At 35.1% G+C, this 20,500-nt stretch overlaps 1 protein-coding gene across 1 annotated transcript in view; it reads right to left on the reverse strand.

Moving 5' to 3' along the window:
- Positions 1–20,500, reverse strand: part of LRP1B (LDL receptor related protein 1B) — a 1,720,016-nt gene that overhangs the window by 843,377 nt on the left and 856,139 nt on the right. Inside the window, exon 8 of the mRNA XM_053919407.2 lies at positions 13,801–13,963. Coding sequence (XP_053775382.1) covers positions 13,801–13,963 — 163 coding nt within the window. The remainder of the gene's footprint in view (positions 1–13,800; positions 13,964–20,500) is intronic.

Below are 20,500 nucleotides of genomic sequence, written 5' to 3' on the forward strand. Positions count from 1 at the left end.
TGAAAGAGATGACTGGTAGCTCACAGTTTCAATAAACACCTCATTGAGGCAAGCCTCACCCTCACTGGCTTATCGATGCCGTTTTCATTGTGTTTGCATCCCCGTCATCATCATCACGGCCTCTTCCATGACCATCCTCATGTACTCTGCACAGGGCTTTGTAAAGCACCTCAAAATATCCACCAGGAAGAAGACTGTTTTGCTCTCAAGTCGTCTGCATTCCACAGCAAATATTGCATGACACTTAATTCATACATCTCTCTTCCACTGTCGCTGAAATGATCTGTTTTGCTTTTTCCAGTATTTTTTCAGAGAGCTGTGATTCATCACACTCCTACCACTACCACAGCCCAAGTGACTTAGGGAAATTGAACCCACGTCAGATATTGGGATGAATGCTAATTAACACAAATCCAAACAGCACATTTCTCCCAGGGACTGATACTGCTCCAGGTATGAGAAAGCAACACTATGTAGCCCATTCAGACTAAAGTAATAGATTTAGAGTCCGTGTTTAGGGGACAGCTCTCTTTCATTTTCCCTGCCATATGAGAACAGTGAGCAATTTTCCTCCGTTCCCACTTGCTACACCTCATGACCATGAGGAGAAAGGAATTAGGATGTAGCACTAGATGGCAAATTGGAGATGTGGAGGTGATATGGTCCTCTAATGATGTCATTGTGCCATTAATTCAACCAAGCCTGGATCCAACCAAGCTTGCTCTTCTCTGGCCTTCCTTTTAAGTGAGAAAATAAATTAATGTATCATTTAAGCCAGTTGGAGTTAGGATTATTGTGTCTAAATCTTTCTAAGACACACTATTATTATTACACTACTTCAACTGTCCTCTCTTTCTCCTCTACATCTTCTATGACCCTCACTAAGAACCCTTTTTGCCCTCTACTCTCCGAATTTTTGCAAACATTACATTTATTCAGAGTTTGCTCCAAAACAAACAAAACAGATACATAGTAACCTAGAATGTATCAAATAAAATCCAAGACACTCAACCTGGAAACCATGACATTCTATGAGTAGTGGTAAGATCTTAAAAAGCACAAATAGAAGAACAATTATCATTCTGACGTATAAAAAGAGTTGAAAATAAAATTTTCTCATGGTGTTTTTAGCCCCTTCAGAGAAGAGGGTTTTTAAGTTCTAGGAATCTGAAACCAATTAAATAAAGAAACTGTCCCAGTGTGGAGATGCCTGTTATTCCAGTCACTGGCCAGGGTATAATCTACTTGTTTATCTGATTATATATTTTCCAGGCAAACTTTGAATAGATGATTTGGATTTGTGAAACAAGAGAAAAATGAATCTAATGAAAATGTCTTGTTCAAGATAAAATGATGAACCTGAATTCTGAGCATTCAGGGGAGTATAAAAACTTTGAAAAGAAATGAACTCACGCAATTTAAAGTACTTCTTTGAAATAAGGACTTTGACATGCTAACCTATTCAGCTTTTAATTTGTCAGTAACCAAAAGGCAATACTACTACTAATAATAATCACAACAACAACAATAATAATAAAATCAGATAGTAGTTACAGTAGAAAACGAAGTCATCTGTTAACCAGAAAGGCCATGGAGTGGTTAACAACTTCCAGCTAGAAATCATATTTTCTAGTCCCCTTGTCTCCAGATGTAACAAAGCGACTAGGTGACACGCGTGGGATATCACCAAAATGACGTATGTCACAGTTGGGCTGAAGTTCTAATAAAGCAGATGTGATTTTCTTCTATCTGGCCCAAAGTCAGAGAATTCTGAGGCCCCAAAGGTCATAGGAACCACAAGATGAAAGGAGCTTCCATCTTTGAATCTCTCCATGGAAAAAAAGCTGCCTGATAACTAGGAACACATGCATTAGATTCTAACAGAAACAAAAAAGAAATTCCTTGTACCATCCACTGAAATTTATAGCAGCGAGCGTTACCATAACGAATTGGGAAGTTGCTAACACCAGTACAGAACTACCTTCAGGAAGACCTGAACTCCATTGGCTCAATGGTAAGGTGGCAGCTGCACTAAAAGCTGCCAAGGTTAAAAATATTCAATAAAAATGGTCACTTGCAGTATCTTGGAAAATATGTTGAAAGAAAAACAAGTACTTATTGAACCTTTGGATTTAAGGAAAGAAATTTAAAAGTATATTAGAAGTTGCATTAGTTACTACATGTTTACTTTGGCAAGATGTTACAGAGAAATTAATATAAGTATAAGTATAAGTTAGAACTGGTTCATAGATTACAAAAAAAAAAAAGGGGGGGGGGGAAGAAAGGGAATAGAACAAATCCAAACTGGGGCCTCCTAAGTTTGGAAAGTCAATTGCTTCTAGGTCTTGAATAGTTAGAATGAAAAATACTGAAGTGGCCTTTGAGCAATAAAAGTCAATTAATACTTTTTGATTAAACAGAGGAATTCAGCCTTTAGACAAAAGGTGTTTCCTTCCAACTAAAGCATTGTTTTTAGACCTCATTATATACTAACAGTATAAAAGAGAAAACCAAAAGAATGAGGTGGAAAGAAATAAATTTGGCTTGATAATTATTTCTAAAATATAACTTTGAGTGTAGTTACTGTAACATAGACATGATGGCTGAAAAAGAAATCAAAATTCTACTAATTTTCTAGGCAATTTATAACAGCAAAAGCCATGAGTTTAGCTTGCAAAATCCATTGTCTCTTTAAGCCTTAAAATAACTGGAAAGGAACAAGAAATACTCTGAAATATATACACTCCTCATGGGGAAGATATTCCCCATTTTCAACTTCAGCTACAGTATTGAATACAACAGACTAGAAAGAACCTCCCAGTGGGAGCATAGGTAAAGCAGAACAATGGAGAAGGGGAAAAACCGCAGGGAAAAGAAGTATCTGCACAAGTGACTTCCAAACCACCAGGGCGGAAGTCCCTTGTCTGGCAGGATTCCGCTACTGCTCTGTACTTTGGCTCCTGCATGTTTGCGTCCTCTGTTTTCCCAAATGGCGGTTTTTGTTATTCTAATGCTGGTCCATCGATTCGTATAGGTGTGATGGGAACAGTGGGTACAGATATCTTTTTTGGTTCATAAATGGCTATATAACAAGAACCAAGAAAAGGACACAATAGAGAAAACTGCACATCACCTGGAGATCCTCTATTTTGGCCCAAATGTAGTGTATTTTATGTATAGTAAGAGGGGTACATAAGAGTATTTGGTAGCTGGAAGACAACTGTGGCAGAAGTGGCAAAGTGTTCATTACAAACGCATGCTCTCACTTCCGTAGTGTTGTGTTGTCATATGCAATCCACTGTCTAGCCAGGTGCTACATTTCCCGATCCCTTTGCATCCAGCTGGGTCCATAGATCTTCCACATGCTTGCTTTTCTGCTATTGAGAACAGAATATCCCAAGGCCTTATGAAATTCTAGAGCTGCAAAATGGAAGTGACCTTGAAGCCAGAATCACCACATGGAGGAAGCTGTTCACCAACCTGTAACACCCTCATTGTATTCATATGAGTGTAAAATACAATTTCATTTGTATTATGTAACAATTTTAGAGTTTATAAAAGCAACTGCTATTATTCTAATGCATATAATTGTTGTAAGGAGATCATTATATTGATATCATTCAAAGTTTAGAGTACACCCTATGAAAATTATATTTGTCTAATGCAGTCATTTTCACTGATAAGTAATTAAATTGTATGTATACAATTGAAACAACTTTATCAAATGATTTTTATAATACAATAAATAAAATAAAAATAACACAGGATATTTTTGCTTACTTAAAAAAGCGAGTCAGAGCATATTATCGATTAGGAGGCTCTCAGGTCATTGTAGAGTTCCACACACTTTAGATAGGCGTTTGAACTTATGAAATAAATCGATTACTTCTTTCATTTTATGCATACTAAACCAATTAAGGATATCAACACAGAGATTTACTAAGCAGTTTGTTTGTTGATTATGTTACCATAACTATAGTCAATCATTATGAAAAACAATAACAAATATTGTTTATTTTGTTTTATCAAAATGATTAAATTATTTTATGTAATTAGGGCATATTTTATATGCACTTAAATGTTTACCTAAGCACATTTTTTTCATTCCATTTTTTCAGTTTCATTGAGAAATAATTGATATACATTCCTGTATAAGTTCTAGGCATACATTATAGTTTAATTTAAATACATTGTAGGATTATTAGCACAATAAGTTCAGCTGTAATCCACCTTCTCACATAAGAAAAAGAAAAGAAAGAAAAAAACAAAGAAAAAAATTCCCTTTGTGATGTGAACCCTTGGGGTGAACTCTCTTTACAACTTTCCTATACAACACACGGCAGTGCTAGCCAGTCCTTGTGTTTGCATTGCAACCCCAGGGATTTGAAGTTTGTACTTGTGCCCATTTTTCACTTACAGTTCGAAGTTAATAACTTTTGACCATCTTCCTGGCATTTCTCCTCTTCTCACCCTCGAACACCGACCTCTTTTCTGTTTCTTTTTAAGAGTCCACAGATAAGTGAGATCATACAACATTTTCTTTTCTCTTCTGACTTACTTCACTTAGCCAAACGTCTTCAAGGTCCGTCCTTGTTGCCACACACGGTAAGATTTCCATGTTTGTTTGTTTTTTAAAGCTAACTGATATTCCATTGTGTATAAATATGCCACAACTTGTTTTTCCTTTCATCCATCGATGGATGCTTAGGTTGTTTTCACATCCTGGTTATTATAAAAAATGCTCCTATGAACATGGGAATGCAGGTCACTTTTTGAGTTATTGTTTTCATTTCTGTCAATATATTCCCAAGTGAAATCATTACATTATATGGTGGCTTTCTTTTTAATTTTTAGAGTAACTTCCATCCAATTTTTCACAGTGGCTGTGCTGATCTGCAATCTCACCAACAATACACAAGTGTCCCCTTTTCCCCGCATTTACGTAGGCATTTGTTATCTCTAGTCTTTTTGATAGCAGCCATTCTAATAAGTATGAGGTGACAGCTCACTGTGGTTTTTATTTGCATTTCCCTAATGATTAATGATGTTATGTATCTTTTAATGTACCTGTTGGCCTTTCACATATCATATTTGGAGAAATGTCTATTCAGGATCCTCACTAATTTTTAAATAGAGTTATTTAGAATTTTTTGTTGAGTTGTATATTATATGAGTTCATTATATATTTTGTATATTAACCCCTTATCAGGTATATGGCTTACAAATTTATTTCCCCTATTCCATTGGTGGCCTTTTCACTGTGTTGATGCTTTCTTTTGCTGTGAGAAACTTTTTAATGTAATATAGTCTTCCTTATTTATTTATGTATGTATATATGTATGCATGTATGTATGTATGTATGTATGTATGCTTTGGGTACCATATCCAAAATCCATGACCAAGACCCATGTCAAGGAGCTTTATTCTTAGGTCTTACAGTTAGGACTATAATCTACTTTTAGTTAATTTTTGTGAGTGGCATAAGCTATAAATTCTATTCTTTTATATGTGATTATTCAATTATCCCAGCACAATTCATTGAAGAGACTGTCTTTTCTACATTGAGTATTCTTGGCTCACTTGTCAAATATTTGTTGGCTTTATTTCTGAACTCTCAAATTTGTTCCATTGGTCTATTTGTCTGTTTTTATGATACTACCATACTGTTTTAAGTACTACAGCTTCATAGTATAGCTTGAAATCACAATATGTGATACCTCCTTTCTAAGCACAATTTTTACAAGTGCTTATCTCACTAAAACTGAAAGAAGACTAAACACCTTAAATATTTGTCTTTCCCTTTGAAAGATTAAAAATATTGAATACAAACTATTTGATTTGGAAAATATCCACTTTTGACTTTAACATCAGGCAAATTTCTCTCAAGTCAAGTCACTTAAAATATGTCTGAAAGGAAAACATCAACTTTGGTTCAATACCTTGTGAGGCTCAGTAGTGAAGTGGAATGCTTTATAAACCAGAATTAAGATAATTCTTGTTTTATTACTTCCTGTTTTTGTTTTTATTTTTCATTTTGGATTGAATATGATTACATGGTCTATGGTGAAATCCTGAATTTATATTATGCATGAAAGAGAGATAATAAACAAGGGGAGTAGTGTCAAGTACTTAATTTATTGTTTTCAAATTTTGTCTTTTATTTGTTGTGTTTACAAATTAAGCAAGTTTTCCTCAGTTTTTGAAAATAACATTAACTGCCTGATCAACTATTTAACTCAGAGATTTCAAATAAATTACTGCTTAGAGTTTTTTGTTGTTTGCAGAATTTTTTGTAAACTATAATAATCATATCTAGTGATCCTAACTGATATTTGATGCATAACTTTCTTATATGCCAAGTTCCATGAAAGAATAGATTATAGCATTATCTTGATGTCCTGGTCATACCTGTGTGACACAGGCAAGCTGTCCTTATATTTTCAAAAATAATAACACTGGATCATATCAACTCCCTATTTTCATAAAAGTCTATGCAAAAATATTTTTAAAAAAGTAGTCCTGGGTACATGGCTCAATTGGTTGGAGTATTGTTCCATCCACTAAAAGGTCGCCAGTTTGATTTCCAGTCAGACACAGGCCCAGGTTGCAGGTTTGATCCCAGGTGGGGGCTGCGCCCTGGAGGCCACCAATGGATGTTTCTCCCTTTTCTCCCTCTTTCTTTCTCCCTCCTTCCCTCACTCCCTCCTTTCTTCTCTTTCTAAAAGTCAATGAAAATACATCCTCAGGTAAGGATTAAAATAATAATAGTAATAATTTTTAACTAATTGAAATAATAAATTATTCTTTCCTAATAATGACACAGATTCTTCCAGTATATAAACTATTCTCTGACAAAGAGCAAGAAAGCTTTCATGTCACTTGAGAATCATTTTATAAGGGAAACAATAATTTGCCTATTATTACCCTAGTGGCTTAGAAACATTCATATAGCTTTCCAAAGTGTCAAGGAATCTGATAGAATAAATGTTCCTGTCAGTTTCTAAACTATGTTTTTAAAGATTAAAGAAAATATGTACCAGCTGGTTATCTAGAGTGCCCCACGCTAGCTACTTCTCGGATTGTAGAAAATGTTACAGGAAAGCAAACAAAGACACAAACTGTCATTTATTTGCCTTTAAAAAAGATAAGAAAAATATTCTTCAGAATGAGTTTTAACAATTTTGGCTAAAAGGAAATAGAGTTGCTCTTTTTGAAGAGGGAATGAAGAATTGAAACAAAATATTTTTTGGTATTCCAGTTTTAGCAAAGTGAAAAGAGACCCTGAAGTTTCTGGAAAGCAAAATAAAAGATGAAGAGCTGCACATGAAAACAGACCCTCACATGACAGTGGTTTTAGTAGATAGAGGTGGCTCAGAATCCATTTATCTTTCTCCCATGGAAGCTTGGACCTAGTCTCACAACCGTGTTCCTCTGTGTTTCACAGGGTGACATTAGAAGTCTAGGTGGGCATACAACCCAATTCTGACCAAGAGACATGGGGAAAAAAACTAAAATAACTAACCTAATGACTATCCTAAATCCAGATTTTTAAGTGAAATATGAATTCTGTTATAACTTAAGCTACACACAATTGTTTTTCTATTACTTTATCTGAGTGGACAAGATTAGTGAGAGTGAGGATTCAGAAGTGGTTGGAAGGTTGGGAAGACATTGAGTATAATTCTACAAATAGAATTGCAAACTGAGCAGGTTAGAGATAAAGTTAGCAAACATTGAGAAACTATAGAGTGAAAAGAAAGAGAACAGCAAAGAGAGTAAAGAGACATACAGAATGTTTTGCATTATTTTGACTTTAAGAATGATATGAGTCAAGAGCAAAGAAATTGAATCAGTTTGAGCTAAGTTTCCAGTAAAGGCTGAACTGAACATAAACTATTCCAAGTTGTTCTTCCACATTCCCAGGCTAATAGCAATGTAATAGAAAATTATTTGTAACTGAAGGAGACAGTGACTAAAGATAATGCCATTCATGAACATATGAAAAGACCTAGAGAGGAACTTGGAAAGAGGTTGAACCTAGATGAAACTAATTAAGGAGAAGAATTTGAGTGACATATGATAGCTAATACAGATTTACACACTTGAGTAAATCACTAAGTTCAGGCAAAATAGTACAGACCATGAAACACATACTTGCATGTTTTCTTGCCTATTCACTTTGTCGGCCCCTAAAAGTAACTTTAGATTGAAAAGTAGTAATTGGTGATGCTCCTGAGGCACTTAGTAAAATGGCCTAATATAGGCAGATGCCCATTGCTTAGGTAATTCTCTATGAACCTAAGTGCTATGCAGCAATGTTAGACTCACCAAGAGAAGGTAGTAGTGGTGTAAAAGAGGAAATGAGCACAGAGATATTTAGATAGATTATAGGTAGATAAAATCATAGAAATATGGTTAATGTTATATAATGATAACCACTTGAATTTATTGCCATGGATAAGAAAACAAATTGGTAAATTTTTCTTGAATTATTCATACAAATTGGTTAGATTTAGGATGTTTTCATTATAGTGCGTTAAGCACCCATTTAATGTAAGAAGTAGGAAAATGACTCCTTAACACTTTCCTTCACATAGTTGAATTCAGAGGTCACCCCGCCTAAGTAGCACTCCTATGTGGGGGACCAAGATTCTTTAAAAGGTACATTAATAACCCAAAGTATAATTTTAACACAAGCAAGACACAAGCAAGTTCATTTTGTTCATCAGCTTTTTTTTTTTTTTTAAGAAATTTTAATTTCAGATACCCAAGAGGGAAATTAAAGTAGGTCAATACATAAAATCAGGAGAATGAATCTTGGAGCTAATGGAATGTCTCCATTTTTCTCTGTCTTTTCTTCTAATGAAAAGGAATATTAGAGAAGATTCTGTGGGTGACTATGTTTACATTGACTTTAAGAATATCTCTTTCCTGAACAGTGGGGAGATGTATCTAATTATAGAAACCTGTCACATGGCTATCTCAAAATGAGGAAGGAGGCTAGGGAACCATCTATCATCTATATCATCTATCTTTCTATCTATCTATCCATCATCTATCTATCATCTATCTATCTATCTATCTATCTATCTATCTCTCTATCTACCATCTATCTACCTATCTGCCTATCTATTTATCATCAATTTATCAAAAAAATTTGTGTGTGTGGATGTATGTGGAAGGTGTTTCTTCCTTAAAAAGTCAGGACTCACAATTTGAAGCCTATCAAAATGTAAATCTGATTTCAAATGATTAGGGGCATTCACGAATTGCAGATGAGCACGAGACCCTCCAAGACTGATACTTCCATGAGGAGGAAAAGGGTACATAGAGGTATGTCTTTATTCATGTTCAAATCCATAGCAACTTCAGAGCAATCTATATCCTCAAACCAATAGACAGTGCTTAATTGTGGGGGTGCACCCTGTAGTTTTCATTTGCCCACACTGTAGCCTGAGGGGTTTAATAGCCAATGGACTGTACTGGTTCTCCTTGTGTCCTATTGCGAGTGAATAGTAAGTGCGGTCTCTCCCTTGGGACCTAGGCTAGCTCTAGGAGCTATCTAACAGAGCGAGAAACCTGATATTTATCCAGAAGATCTCCTTGTTACAAAATTCCTTTCACAGACACAAGCAAACCTTCTTCACATTCTAGTTTCCCACACTCACACAGCATCTTAGATTACAATTTCATTAGTCTGTCCTGTGCCCTGATGGCTATTAACTTTGATTCTATCTTTAATTCCTCAGCTATGGTTGGTTTCACCAACAGTGAGGATCTAGGAGGGTGACGGGAAAGGATTTATTAACTATTAAATACCATCAATCACTCCCGTGTGATTTCAACTTCTGAGGCTTGAGCTTCAAGCCTGTGCCTCCTGGCAGAAGGCCTGCTCTGACAGAGAACAAAGGCAACGCCCTTTCCCTCAGTACTGACGTGGGGTCATGGATTCACAAGTCAATCCTACAATCGCTCTACCCTGCACTCTCTACAAGTCAAAAACCTGTCCTTCAAAGAAAGGGGGTGTACATTATACTTGTAAAATACTCCATTTCTGCTGGTTCACATGGCATGGGGGATTTCTCCTTTCCCTCAGTGTTGCCGTGTCTTATAACTGTTGATTTTGGATTTTATACATGGTAGCCCAAGTCCTCCAAATATTTTAATCCCAAATTTTCAAGTCCAACTTCAGTACTATCATTAAAATATCTCTTTAGTTTTACACTGCTTTTCTAATAATTATCATGGTTAGGACTAATTTATCCCCCTTTTTCAATATTGTTGCAATAATTTGATGTTCTTGGTGAAATGCATTTTTGTCTCAAGTTTAGTGTGATGATTTTAATAGGAAGTTTAGGGCCACAACTCAGAAACAAAATTGTAAACTAGCTCCACTCTTGTACTCAGTTATTACCCTCATTAGACCCAAATACTACATGGTTTATTAGTGAAACAATATTATACTAAAAAATGCAGATTGGATGACAAAGGACACTATGAAGGAATTTTATTCTTTACCTTTATCATTTGAAAGCTGTTGAAGGTATCCAAATACATTTTGCACAAAATCAGTTATTGAAATAATGTTTCCTCTGCTACTTTCCTTGTGCACAGTTATTCTGTACTCTTTGCCTACAACCTCCTATATATACTTCAGATATATTCCCAGGCTATACCATTTTTTTTTCTCACATCTCCTCCTCTTTCTCAGTATTTTCTTATAGATCAGATTTAGTCTATACAAAATAAATAATTTCAGGGAGTCTCATAGTAGACATAATGATATAAAAAATGTTGGACATATTAGTAGTTATTTTTGAGGCAACATGGAAAAGAGAACTCATATTCTACAACTCAGAAAGTGTTAGGGTAGAATTAACATTATTCACTATTTTGAAGATGAGAAAACAGGTAAAATAGGCATCAACATCACACAGCTAGTAGCTGGTGGAGCTAGGATTTGATCTCAGGGATAGTGACTCCAGCATCAAGCTCTTAATCATTAAGCCAGCAGATCCTCAATAGCCACTGCCAGAAACGGTATTTTCAATGTTGATTGGACCATGGCTTCTACACTCCCTTTTAAATCTAATGACTCTATAATATTTTAAAGAAATTTCTTCAACGAACAAATGGAAAAAAAATATTGCTAAAGTTTGAAAATAAAAAGAAAAATCTGAAGAAGCACCTCCAGGAAAACAGCCTGAATTAACAAGTCAATGTAAACATCTTAAAAAGTAAGAATTAAAAAAAATCTCTTCCTGCCAGATTTGGATTGGATCCTAGATCCAGTTGTATGGAGAAGCCCTGGCTGGTGTGGCTCAGTGGACTGAGTGCCGGCCTGCAAACTGAAAATTGTGTTGAGAGTCTAGAGAAAATTAGTAATCGATACTCAATCAATGAATTACAATTTTAAAAAACATCATAGATATAATAGTAATAATACTGTAATAGTCCTGATATAAAAATGGAGTAAGAAGTTGAGAAAAGTGAAGTGAAGAGTATAGCCAAGTAAGAGGTAGTTTTTCAATGCTGCCTTTGGGGAGGTAAAGTAAATCTCCTTCTATTGCCATAGTTATCAAGGCTGAGCTCTAAGAGACTGGTCAACTTTTAATACATTCTGATTTTTCCCAACTGAAGTTACAACCAAAAAAGCCAAAGATATAGCACCCCGTACACTTAGGAAAACATAGGAGACAAGGTAGGTGGTATATTTCCCCTTTAGTGGGTCATGCGGCATTACCTCACCTCAACTCTTCAAATTATTCTCGAGCAGGTCCTACATTAAAAGTTAAAGAAAAAGAAACAAAAACTGCTGTTCCTTTCCTAGACAGTATCACATTAATCCTAGCCAAATTTCTGATATTAAAAGAAAAGTAGAATATATTTGAAATTGTTCTATTGCAGACAGGCTTATATTTATAAAAGAGCTCAGCTTTTCCTCCTCTGATTTCTATGACTCATTATTGAAAAACTGTGTGAAAGAGACAGAGGAAACTCAAACAAAAAATTTCAAAGAACTTATTATGATAAATGATACATGACAAAATTACATTTAAACAGTTACTAGGCCAAAAGGAATCCAGCATAGAACAAACGCAAACAATGTGGTTTTTTTCCCCCATATCTTTGACAGAAATGACAAAATATGGTTCTTTCATGCAATGATAAGGAGAAATAGGAAGGTTGAGAATATGAAATATATTGCTATACAGGAGAGATGGCATTCATATATATATGTATATATATTTTGGATTGGCAGTTTTATTAGAAAAGGTTCTCTGGATCTTAGTTTTTAAGAATAGGGAAGGATAATAGAGGCAGAATGAAGGGAGAAACACAGTAGCTTTACCTTTTAACATTTTTGACAGACGAGACTATGTAAAGGCTAATTTGAAGTTTACTTAATGCATGCAGGGAAAAAGCATGCAAGCAAATATATTTCTAAACAAAATGCCAAAAGACCGTTGTTAGCACATTTGTAAATTTCCAATTTTTTCTTACTACCCATATCCAACAACCCAAACAAATCAGTTTAAATACAACGTCTTTTACTAATGGCTTTTGAAGCATCACTGTAGTCAGATTTAGTCAAGAAACCATCTGCTGCAAATACAAATAGAGCTACATTCAGGAATCATATTGCACAGCCTTCCTAGCGAAGTTCTTACGTGCAAGCTGTTCTTGTCAAAATCAGAACCATTGTGATGATGCATCTTAATATTCCATCAGACTTTAAGTAAAGAGTGACAAAAGTCCACATATGGATAGCAGCTGTTTCTTCAGTAAATATTTTCCCATTTATTGAACTGAGGCTTATGGCAGTTAGGATATGTTCCATCGAACATTTCTGCCTGAACTGCCTAGGGATGATTAAAACAATAACGAGGGTAAATTTTCAGTTTTCAAGTCTTTCTTACAACTTACATCTGAAAAAACAGCAGATCCTCCAATTAAAGGTGTATACTATGTCATTAATTTGACAGTATCCTTGACTAACACAGACTGATGACAGAATTGAATTGATAGGACTCTATATTTTTGCCTCTCTTCCTCTAATAATAGTGTTTGTAAAATTAAAGCAAAATTCACATATTGATTTCCTAATCATATGAACTAAATTGATGGGAATTTAAGCATTTATGACTCATTTTGATAAATTGTGAAATGCTAGAAAATATTAAGGAGACTTTAGTTAAAAGAGGCTCAGATAAAATCTCTTTTTAAGCAATAAAGTGGCTTGTAAAATTTGAAAGTCAAAAAAAAGTGAAGATAAATTCTGATGAAGAATTAAGTAACTCTATAATATAGTATTTACATATCAGTAGTCAGAGAAAAAATATTTACTATCAACTAACTAGGTGACCAAATGTTTTAGTAGTACTCTTGGGCATGTACATACCCCTTTTAAAAATACGAAATATTGTGTTATGTTAGTTCTGTTAATAGTACATCTTTCAAGAAGCTTTTGTGAATTTTCCTAATTTTAAGTTCTACTGCTAAGTAGACTTCAAGTCTCCTCTTTTTAACCAAAAAGTATGTTGTGGCTCTTCTCTGGTGACTCCAAAGCAAGTCTTGGGAGCTGGCAGGCTGCATGTTGGGATAGGCTTGCCGTATTGATGTGTTAAGGAATTAGTGTTCCTCAGCATCTGCCTGATAAATTACACACTTTTTTCTTCCTTTAATGCAGTTGTTAAAATCCACATTTAAAAATTGAGCCTGTGGTCTTATATTCCACAACCTTTCTCAGATGTAATGAAAATCCTTTCAGATCTAACGCTAAAAACAAGAATGTCTTACCCTGCTATTGGATCTACTGCTATTGCCCTAGGGTTGTGAAGCTCCAGATCAATCAGGGTAACACACACAGACCCATTGTAGTTACACACGAAGATCCGGTCCCTGGCATGGTCCACAAAGTAGAGATTTCTGGTAAGCCAGTCGATTGCCATGTGTTGCACGTCTGAAAAACACACAACACACACAAAATCATTGAATCACAGGTGCAAACCCAGTATGATAAGCCAAAGAGTACGTAAGTCTGCCCAAACCATCACAGAGTACATTTTAGAACTATAGGTAGTTTTATGATAAAAAACTGCAAAGACGATTTCTTGCTATGCCAAATAAGCTACTTAAGTGTTCTGCAAAAAATGACTGTTTCTTGATAGCATTCTTCTTGCCATCTAAGGACTGAGGATGACATAAATGGGTAAAGAGTTTATAAATCCAAAAATATAGGTAATTACAATAAAATATTTCTACTAGTTGTTGCATTTGTCCAAAATAGTTCACTCAATCCAATTATCATAGCTGGATCAAAGGCACAGCTAACCTCTTCAGTAGTAAGAAGAGTAAAAATGTATCAAGAACTTAAGGTAAATCCTTGTTTTCAGATTTTCTTCTGTTAAAAAAGAAAAGGTGAGATTCTTGTTAGCCTCTGCCACTCAGAGTGGCCAACATAAACAAATCCACAAACAAATGTTGGAGAGGATGCAGAGAAAAGGGAACCCTAGTGCACTGTTGGTGGGAATGCAGACTGGTGAGGCCACTGTGGAAAAAAATATGGAATTTCCTCAGAAAACTAAAAATGGAACTGCCCTTTGACCCAGCAATTCTGCTGCTGGGATTATACCCTAAGAACCCTGAAACACCAATCCAAAAGAACCCATGCACCCCAATGTTCATAGCAGCATAATTTACAATAGCCAAATACTGGAAGCAACCTAAGTGCCCATTAGCAAACGAGTGGATCCCAAAACTGTGGTACATTTACACAATGGAATTCTACGCAGCAGAGAGAAAGAAGGAGCTTATACCCTTTGCAACAGCATGGATGAAACTGGAGAGCATTATGCTAAGTGAAATAAGCCAGGCGGTGAGGGACAAATACCATATGATCTCACCTTTAACTGGAACATAAGCAATAGAAGAAAAAAGCAAACAAAATATAACCAGAGACATTGAAGTTAAGAACAATCTAACAATAGCCGGGGGGGGGGGGGGTGGGACAGTGGGAAGAGGGGATTACAGGAACTACTATAAAGGACACATGGACAAAACTAAGGGGGAGGGTGGAGGTGGGGGAGGGAGGTGGGTTCGGCTGGGGTGGGGTGGAGGGATGGGGAGAAAAGGCACACAACTGTAATTGAACAACAATAAAAATTAAAAAAAAAAAAAAGAAAAGGTGGAGAAGATTGAAAAGGAGATCTGAAAGATCCTTTGTTTACAAAATGTATCCAAAACTTCAAAAAAAGAAAAAGGAGGGGTCAAGTGTCCTTTCAATGACATATGCAGGCATTGTAAAATAGACCTGCTCAAAGATTAATTCATTCTCTGGAAGAGTGATGGTCAATAGTACTTTCTACAATGACAGAAATATCCTATATCTATACTACTCAGGAAATAAGCCACTAGCCAGACGTGTCTAGTGAGCACCTAAAGTGTGGCTAGTATAACTGGGAAACTGAATCTTTATTGTATTTCATTTAAATTAATTCAAATTTAAAATTAAAAAAATGTTGGTAGCTAGTGGCTGCTGTGAATAGTACAACTTTAGAAGAATATATATGTTTGACTTGAATATTTTATTTTTGAACAGATTGTGAAATTTCATGCTAATTAGATATTTTTCTGGTAGAAAAGATAATCTCAGAGGTTATAGTTTTATTATCCAAACCATTAAAATTTTTATCTAATCTAACAAATCCTATTTAAACATTCTTTTTCTTTAAAATACCTATAAATATCTAATTCCACTAATGTGCTTCAAGCAGCGATATTAAACTGGATACCTCAATAATGCCATAAAAAATAAATTTCTGGTTTTTATTCATTCTAAATTATATGACAGTCATGTTTTTATGTATGAAAATTATACTTTGATACCTCCTTGTATGAACTCACTATGGATCTATGATTCATTTACTAAAATGAGTTTCTTTTTTTAAAAATCTTCACCAGAGGGTATTTTTTCATTGCTTTTAGTGAGAGAGGAAGGGAGAGAGAAAAAGGGAGGGAGGGTGAGAGACAGACAAAGACAGACAGACAGGCAGAGAAACATTGATTGGTTGCCTTCTCATATGAACATTCCCCGACAGGGGATCAAACCTGACACCAGGATATGTGCCCTGAGCAGGAATTGAACCTGTAACCTTTTGGTCCATGGGATGATACTCCAACCAACTGAGCCACATGAGCCAGGACAAAAAGATTTTCCTTCTGCAACCTGAACTAAAACAACCTTCCAACTCAACAGTTCAAAAGAATTCTTCAGTAACATGCTGCTCCAGTGAATGATGCTCTCTCAAGAGAAACATTCATATAGATGCCTGTGCCACCATCATTCAAATGGCATATTGTCAAAGCAAAACAAAAGCAGCAACTTTATGAAAATATCTGTCATGCCTCACATGCACAAGCGGAAAGTGGGTATCACCTTCTTCGGGTACAGATCTTCAAGTTATCGATTACAGTTTCACTCCGAAATAACGCAATCCTCATGGAAGCATAAGAATTTAAATGTTCCATATACTGCATGCAACACTTTTTCAGCTAGTTCAGCAACCAAAATTCTTATAAATCTGACCTATTTCTGTCTCCAGAAATGTGTAAATGTATGCTTTGTTTTAGTTTTCATTCTTTTTGTATTTTTCTATCAGCGAGAGCACAGAACCCACTGTGTCAAATGTCACTGTAAAACCTTGGATTCAGATAATGTGCTAGAGTATATTCAATGACCCATCTTTCATGCTAGGCATGCAGTCGGTTTAGTCTATTCAGTTGTAATTTCAGACAAAAGATCTCTGTGACAAAATTCCTACCTTCTTTCAACTCAGTATAATTGGAGAAAGATTCTCTGCTTCCGTTAACAATCATCCAAGTTCGAAGGAGCAGCTCTCATTAAATTACTTGATAATATGCCAAATGCTTAGTAATGTGGGCATTGGTTTTGTTTTGTTTGTTTGTTTATTTTTGTATATTTGGCATTTCTGTCTGACTTCATTGAATTTTTATTAAGATTGGAGAATTAAGGCAATTAGACAAGGAATTCAAGTAAGCAAAAAAAAGAGATTAGGCAGATGATAGATAATAGATAGATAGATAGATAGAGATAGGCAAATCTAGCTAACAAGATTCAAAATTTTAGGAGATAGGTGAATTTTTCTAGGCAACAGATGTGGTGTTTCATTTTCATTTTGTGATATATAACAAAGTTCATTAGAAATTGCTGAATATAACTGTAATCATTTTATGACATTACATTAAAATATGTCACTAATTTTTAAGAAGTAATGTTAGCATAGGTAATTAAATAGATATTAATGAGGGAGGGTGCAAAGGGAGTCAGATATTAAACTTAATGAACTAGGAAGCTGAATCACATATTAGGACAGCATTCTATTAAGCCTACCGGGAAGCCATTTCATTTACAGATTTGTTCACACACCCCAGGGAAATGCTGCTGAGAAGATTTAATCTTCAGAGCAGACAGAAAATCTCCCCGAGGGTGCTGCTGGCCAGATACGGCCTGATATCAGATTACAGGAGGGAGTAGGAGGAAAAACTCCTGTGTTGTTTGGAAAGCAGATGACATAAAGGAACTTTTGAACATGAGCAACAGAAGTCAAGATGGCATGTGGGAAATATTTTTACTTTGGACATGTGCAGTAAGAGCCATGCAGGAGCAGAGCCTAGCCTGAGAAAAACTAGAAAGGTAATGGATTGAATAAAGAACCGAAGCCTCAGGAGGTTCCAAAAAGGAATTGGTCAAGGGGAGGACCTAACTCAAGCTTGGGAAGAATAAGGAAGTTGGGTTGGATGGTTTGAATGGCTTCTTGATCATTACCAAGAACCACAAAATTATATGGAGGATTAACATAAGTTCCAGGGCAGTTGCTGCTAGAGCATAGCCAGCCCTCTACGTTCTATCTCTGAGGGTGTATTATTTTCCTTAACACCAATAAAAATCAATAAGTGTTTAAACTTCTCCATGCATGTGTTGTTTGAAATTTCTTTCACGTGACAAAAGAACTCACTGTCACCAGTAAAGAAAGATGTTTATTACTTCACTGCTACTAGAACAAAGTTTTAAATATGTTATTGCTATTATGTTCTTTAATTATCTTTTATTCATTTTTCAACCAAAGTCACTCAGATTTCACCCTTACTGTTCTCTTGAAATGTCTCTTAATGGTCAGTCAGAATTTCTTAATTGCCAAAAGCAAAGGCTACTTTTCTGCTCATATCTACAAAATAATATAAATATTCATACTGGTAAAATGTTAAATAATAAAACTATTGAAAGCATTAGAAATTGGGAAAGCATTATACAAATATAAGTAACTATTAACACTTTCTAAAACTCAATATTTTTTAGGTTTAAAAATTTAAAGTTGTACCCAGTGGAAATTAATTTATAAATTTATGGGAAAATTAAGAACAATAAAAATAAAAGAAGACAAATATTTATGATAATTTATAATTGAATAAATTAAATAAAATGTTACATCAACTTTTCCATCATGTCTTAAAGCAAATAACTAACTGCCAGAATTGGGGAATGTAGAACTTAAGCATTTGTTTTAATTTACTAAAATATCTCTATACATAGTGCTATGGACTCAATTTTCTCCAGAATTTATATGTTGAAGTCTTAACCCTTGGTATCTTAGAATGAGACTACATTAAAAAAAAAGTCTTTTAAAAGATAATTAAGTTAAAATAAAGCCATTAGGTTACAGTAGGCCCTAATCCAATCTGACTAGTTTCCATATAAAAGGAGGAGATTAGGACATAGGAGAGAGACCGGGGATTCCTGGATCCAGAAGAAGGGCCATCTGCAAACCACGGAGAGAAGCCTCAGAGAAGCCCAGTCCTGCGGGCAACTTGGGCTCCAGTCTTCAGAACTGTGAGAAAATGGATATCTGTTGTGTGAGCACTCAGTCTGTGATATTTTGCTATGGCAGATCTAGCAAAATGTTCAATAATATACCTCCTCAAGTTGTTTTGTTTTTTTTTTTTAAGTGATCCATGCTATATATTACTGAAGACAAATGTCAAAATCTTGCTAAGAAAAAATATAAAAGGAAAGTCACATGTCCTTTTAATGTCATACTGGACCATTGTCTAACCAACCTCTTCAGGATTAGTTAATTCTCCTGAGCAATACACTTTTGTTTAACTTACAATTTAATAGTTTTTATTAGGTCTCAATCTCTACGAATGTAGATAGCAATTTGTATATTGATAAATTTCAAATAACATTTGTCCAATACAGCTGAAAACAATTTCAATCATGTAGTAAAATAACCTTAGTTTATTGTCCAGTATGACATTAACTAGTGTTAAATCTAACTTTGCCATCTCAAATTAGCATATTTTTCTTTTATTTGTTGTAAACCCCTTTCTCTTTTGTACTCCTTTGAATCAACTTTACCATCCTGCAGTTTCTCTCACTAATGAGCTAAATGACTTCTTAAAAAATGTTCACTACATATTTTTATGTAATATTTTTAACCTTTTGCAAATTATACATTAATTAATTTTAGTGCTTGATTTCTTCTTTAATTATTTGCTCTATTATCTCCAACCAACCCAAGATAACACATTTAAATGAATACGATGATTAGAAAATAATGTAAATAGGTTAAGACTTGTGCATGGGGGCGATGACAAACCTAGATGATGACCTGAAAGAATGCATACACCTTACGAGGCAGGCGGGAACTCAGCTGATGGTTTTCATATTGAAATGCTTCTTTGTTTCAAAGACTACCAAGACAGGGATTTCCAGATTTCCTCTGAAGTCTTCTACTGTTTACATATGGTAAACTAATTTTTAAAATTATAAAGCCTTTTTTTGTATCAAACAAAACCTGTCTGCAGCCAACCTGGATCAAATGCCATTAGTGTGATTACACCAAATCAGAGCAAACACTATACATCGTTTAGTTCAGAATAAGCTCCATTTAAAAGGATGTTCTTGCAAAAGTTACTAATAGCCATAAAAGCCATTATCCATTGAATAAATATAACATTCAGTTTACCAAGTGGTCAGATGCTTATATCAGACAACAAACTTTAAGAACCCAGTACAATGATATGCAATAAGTATTCTAGAAACATTAGCTGCCTCCCAGAGAGAACTAAATGACTGCCCTTCAGTTTGTGGCTTTATGACTGCTTATGATATTTATGTACTAGAGAATAGCATGGTACTAGATAAAAATAAGCTAATTCACAATGAGATAGACCCTTAGTAGCTGTGATAGTTTTGAAATATTCCTCAAATATTTTGGTACTCCTCCTTTCAAGAGGCAGAGCTGCTTCTCCCCTTGAATGTGGGCTGTTCTTTGTGATTGTCTCGTATTAAACCGAATGTGGTAGAAATGACGAGTGTGACTTCCAAGGGTAAGTCATCAAAGGCATTTTAACTTCCATTTTGCTCTCTTTCTCTGTCTCTGGATCACTCGCTGTGGTGCAAGCCTTCTACTATGCT

The sequence above is a fragment of the Desmodus rotundus genome, chromosome 2 (genome assembly GCF_022682495.2).
Source record: "Desmodus rotundus isolate HL8 chromosome 2, HLdesRot8A.1, whole genome shotgun sequence".
NCBI lineage: Eukaryota > Metazoa > Chordata > Mammalia > Chiroptera > Phyllostomidae > Desmodus > Desmodus rotundus.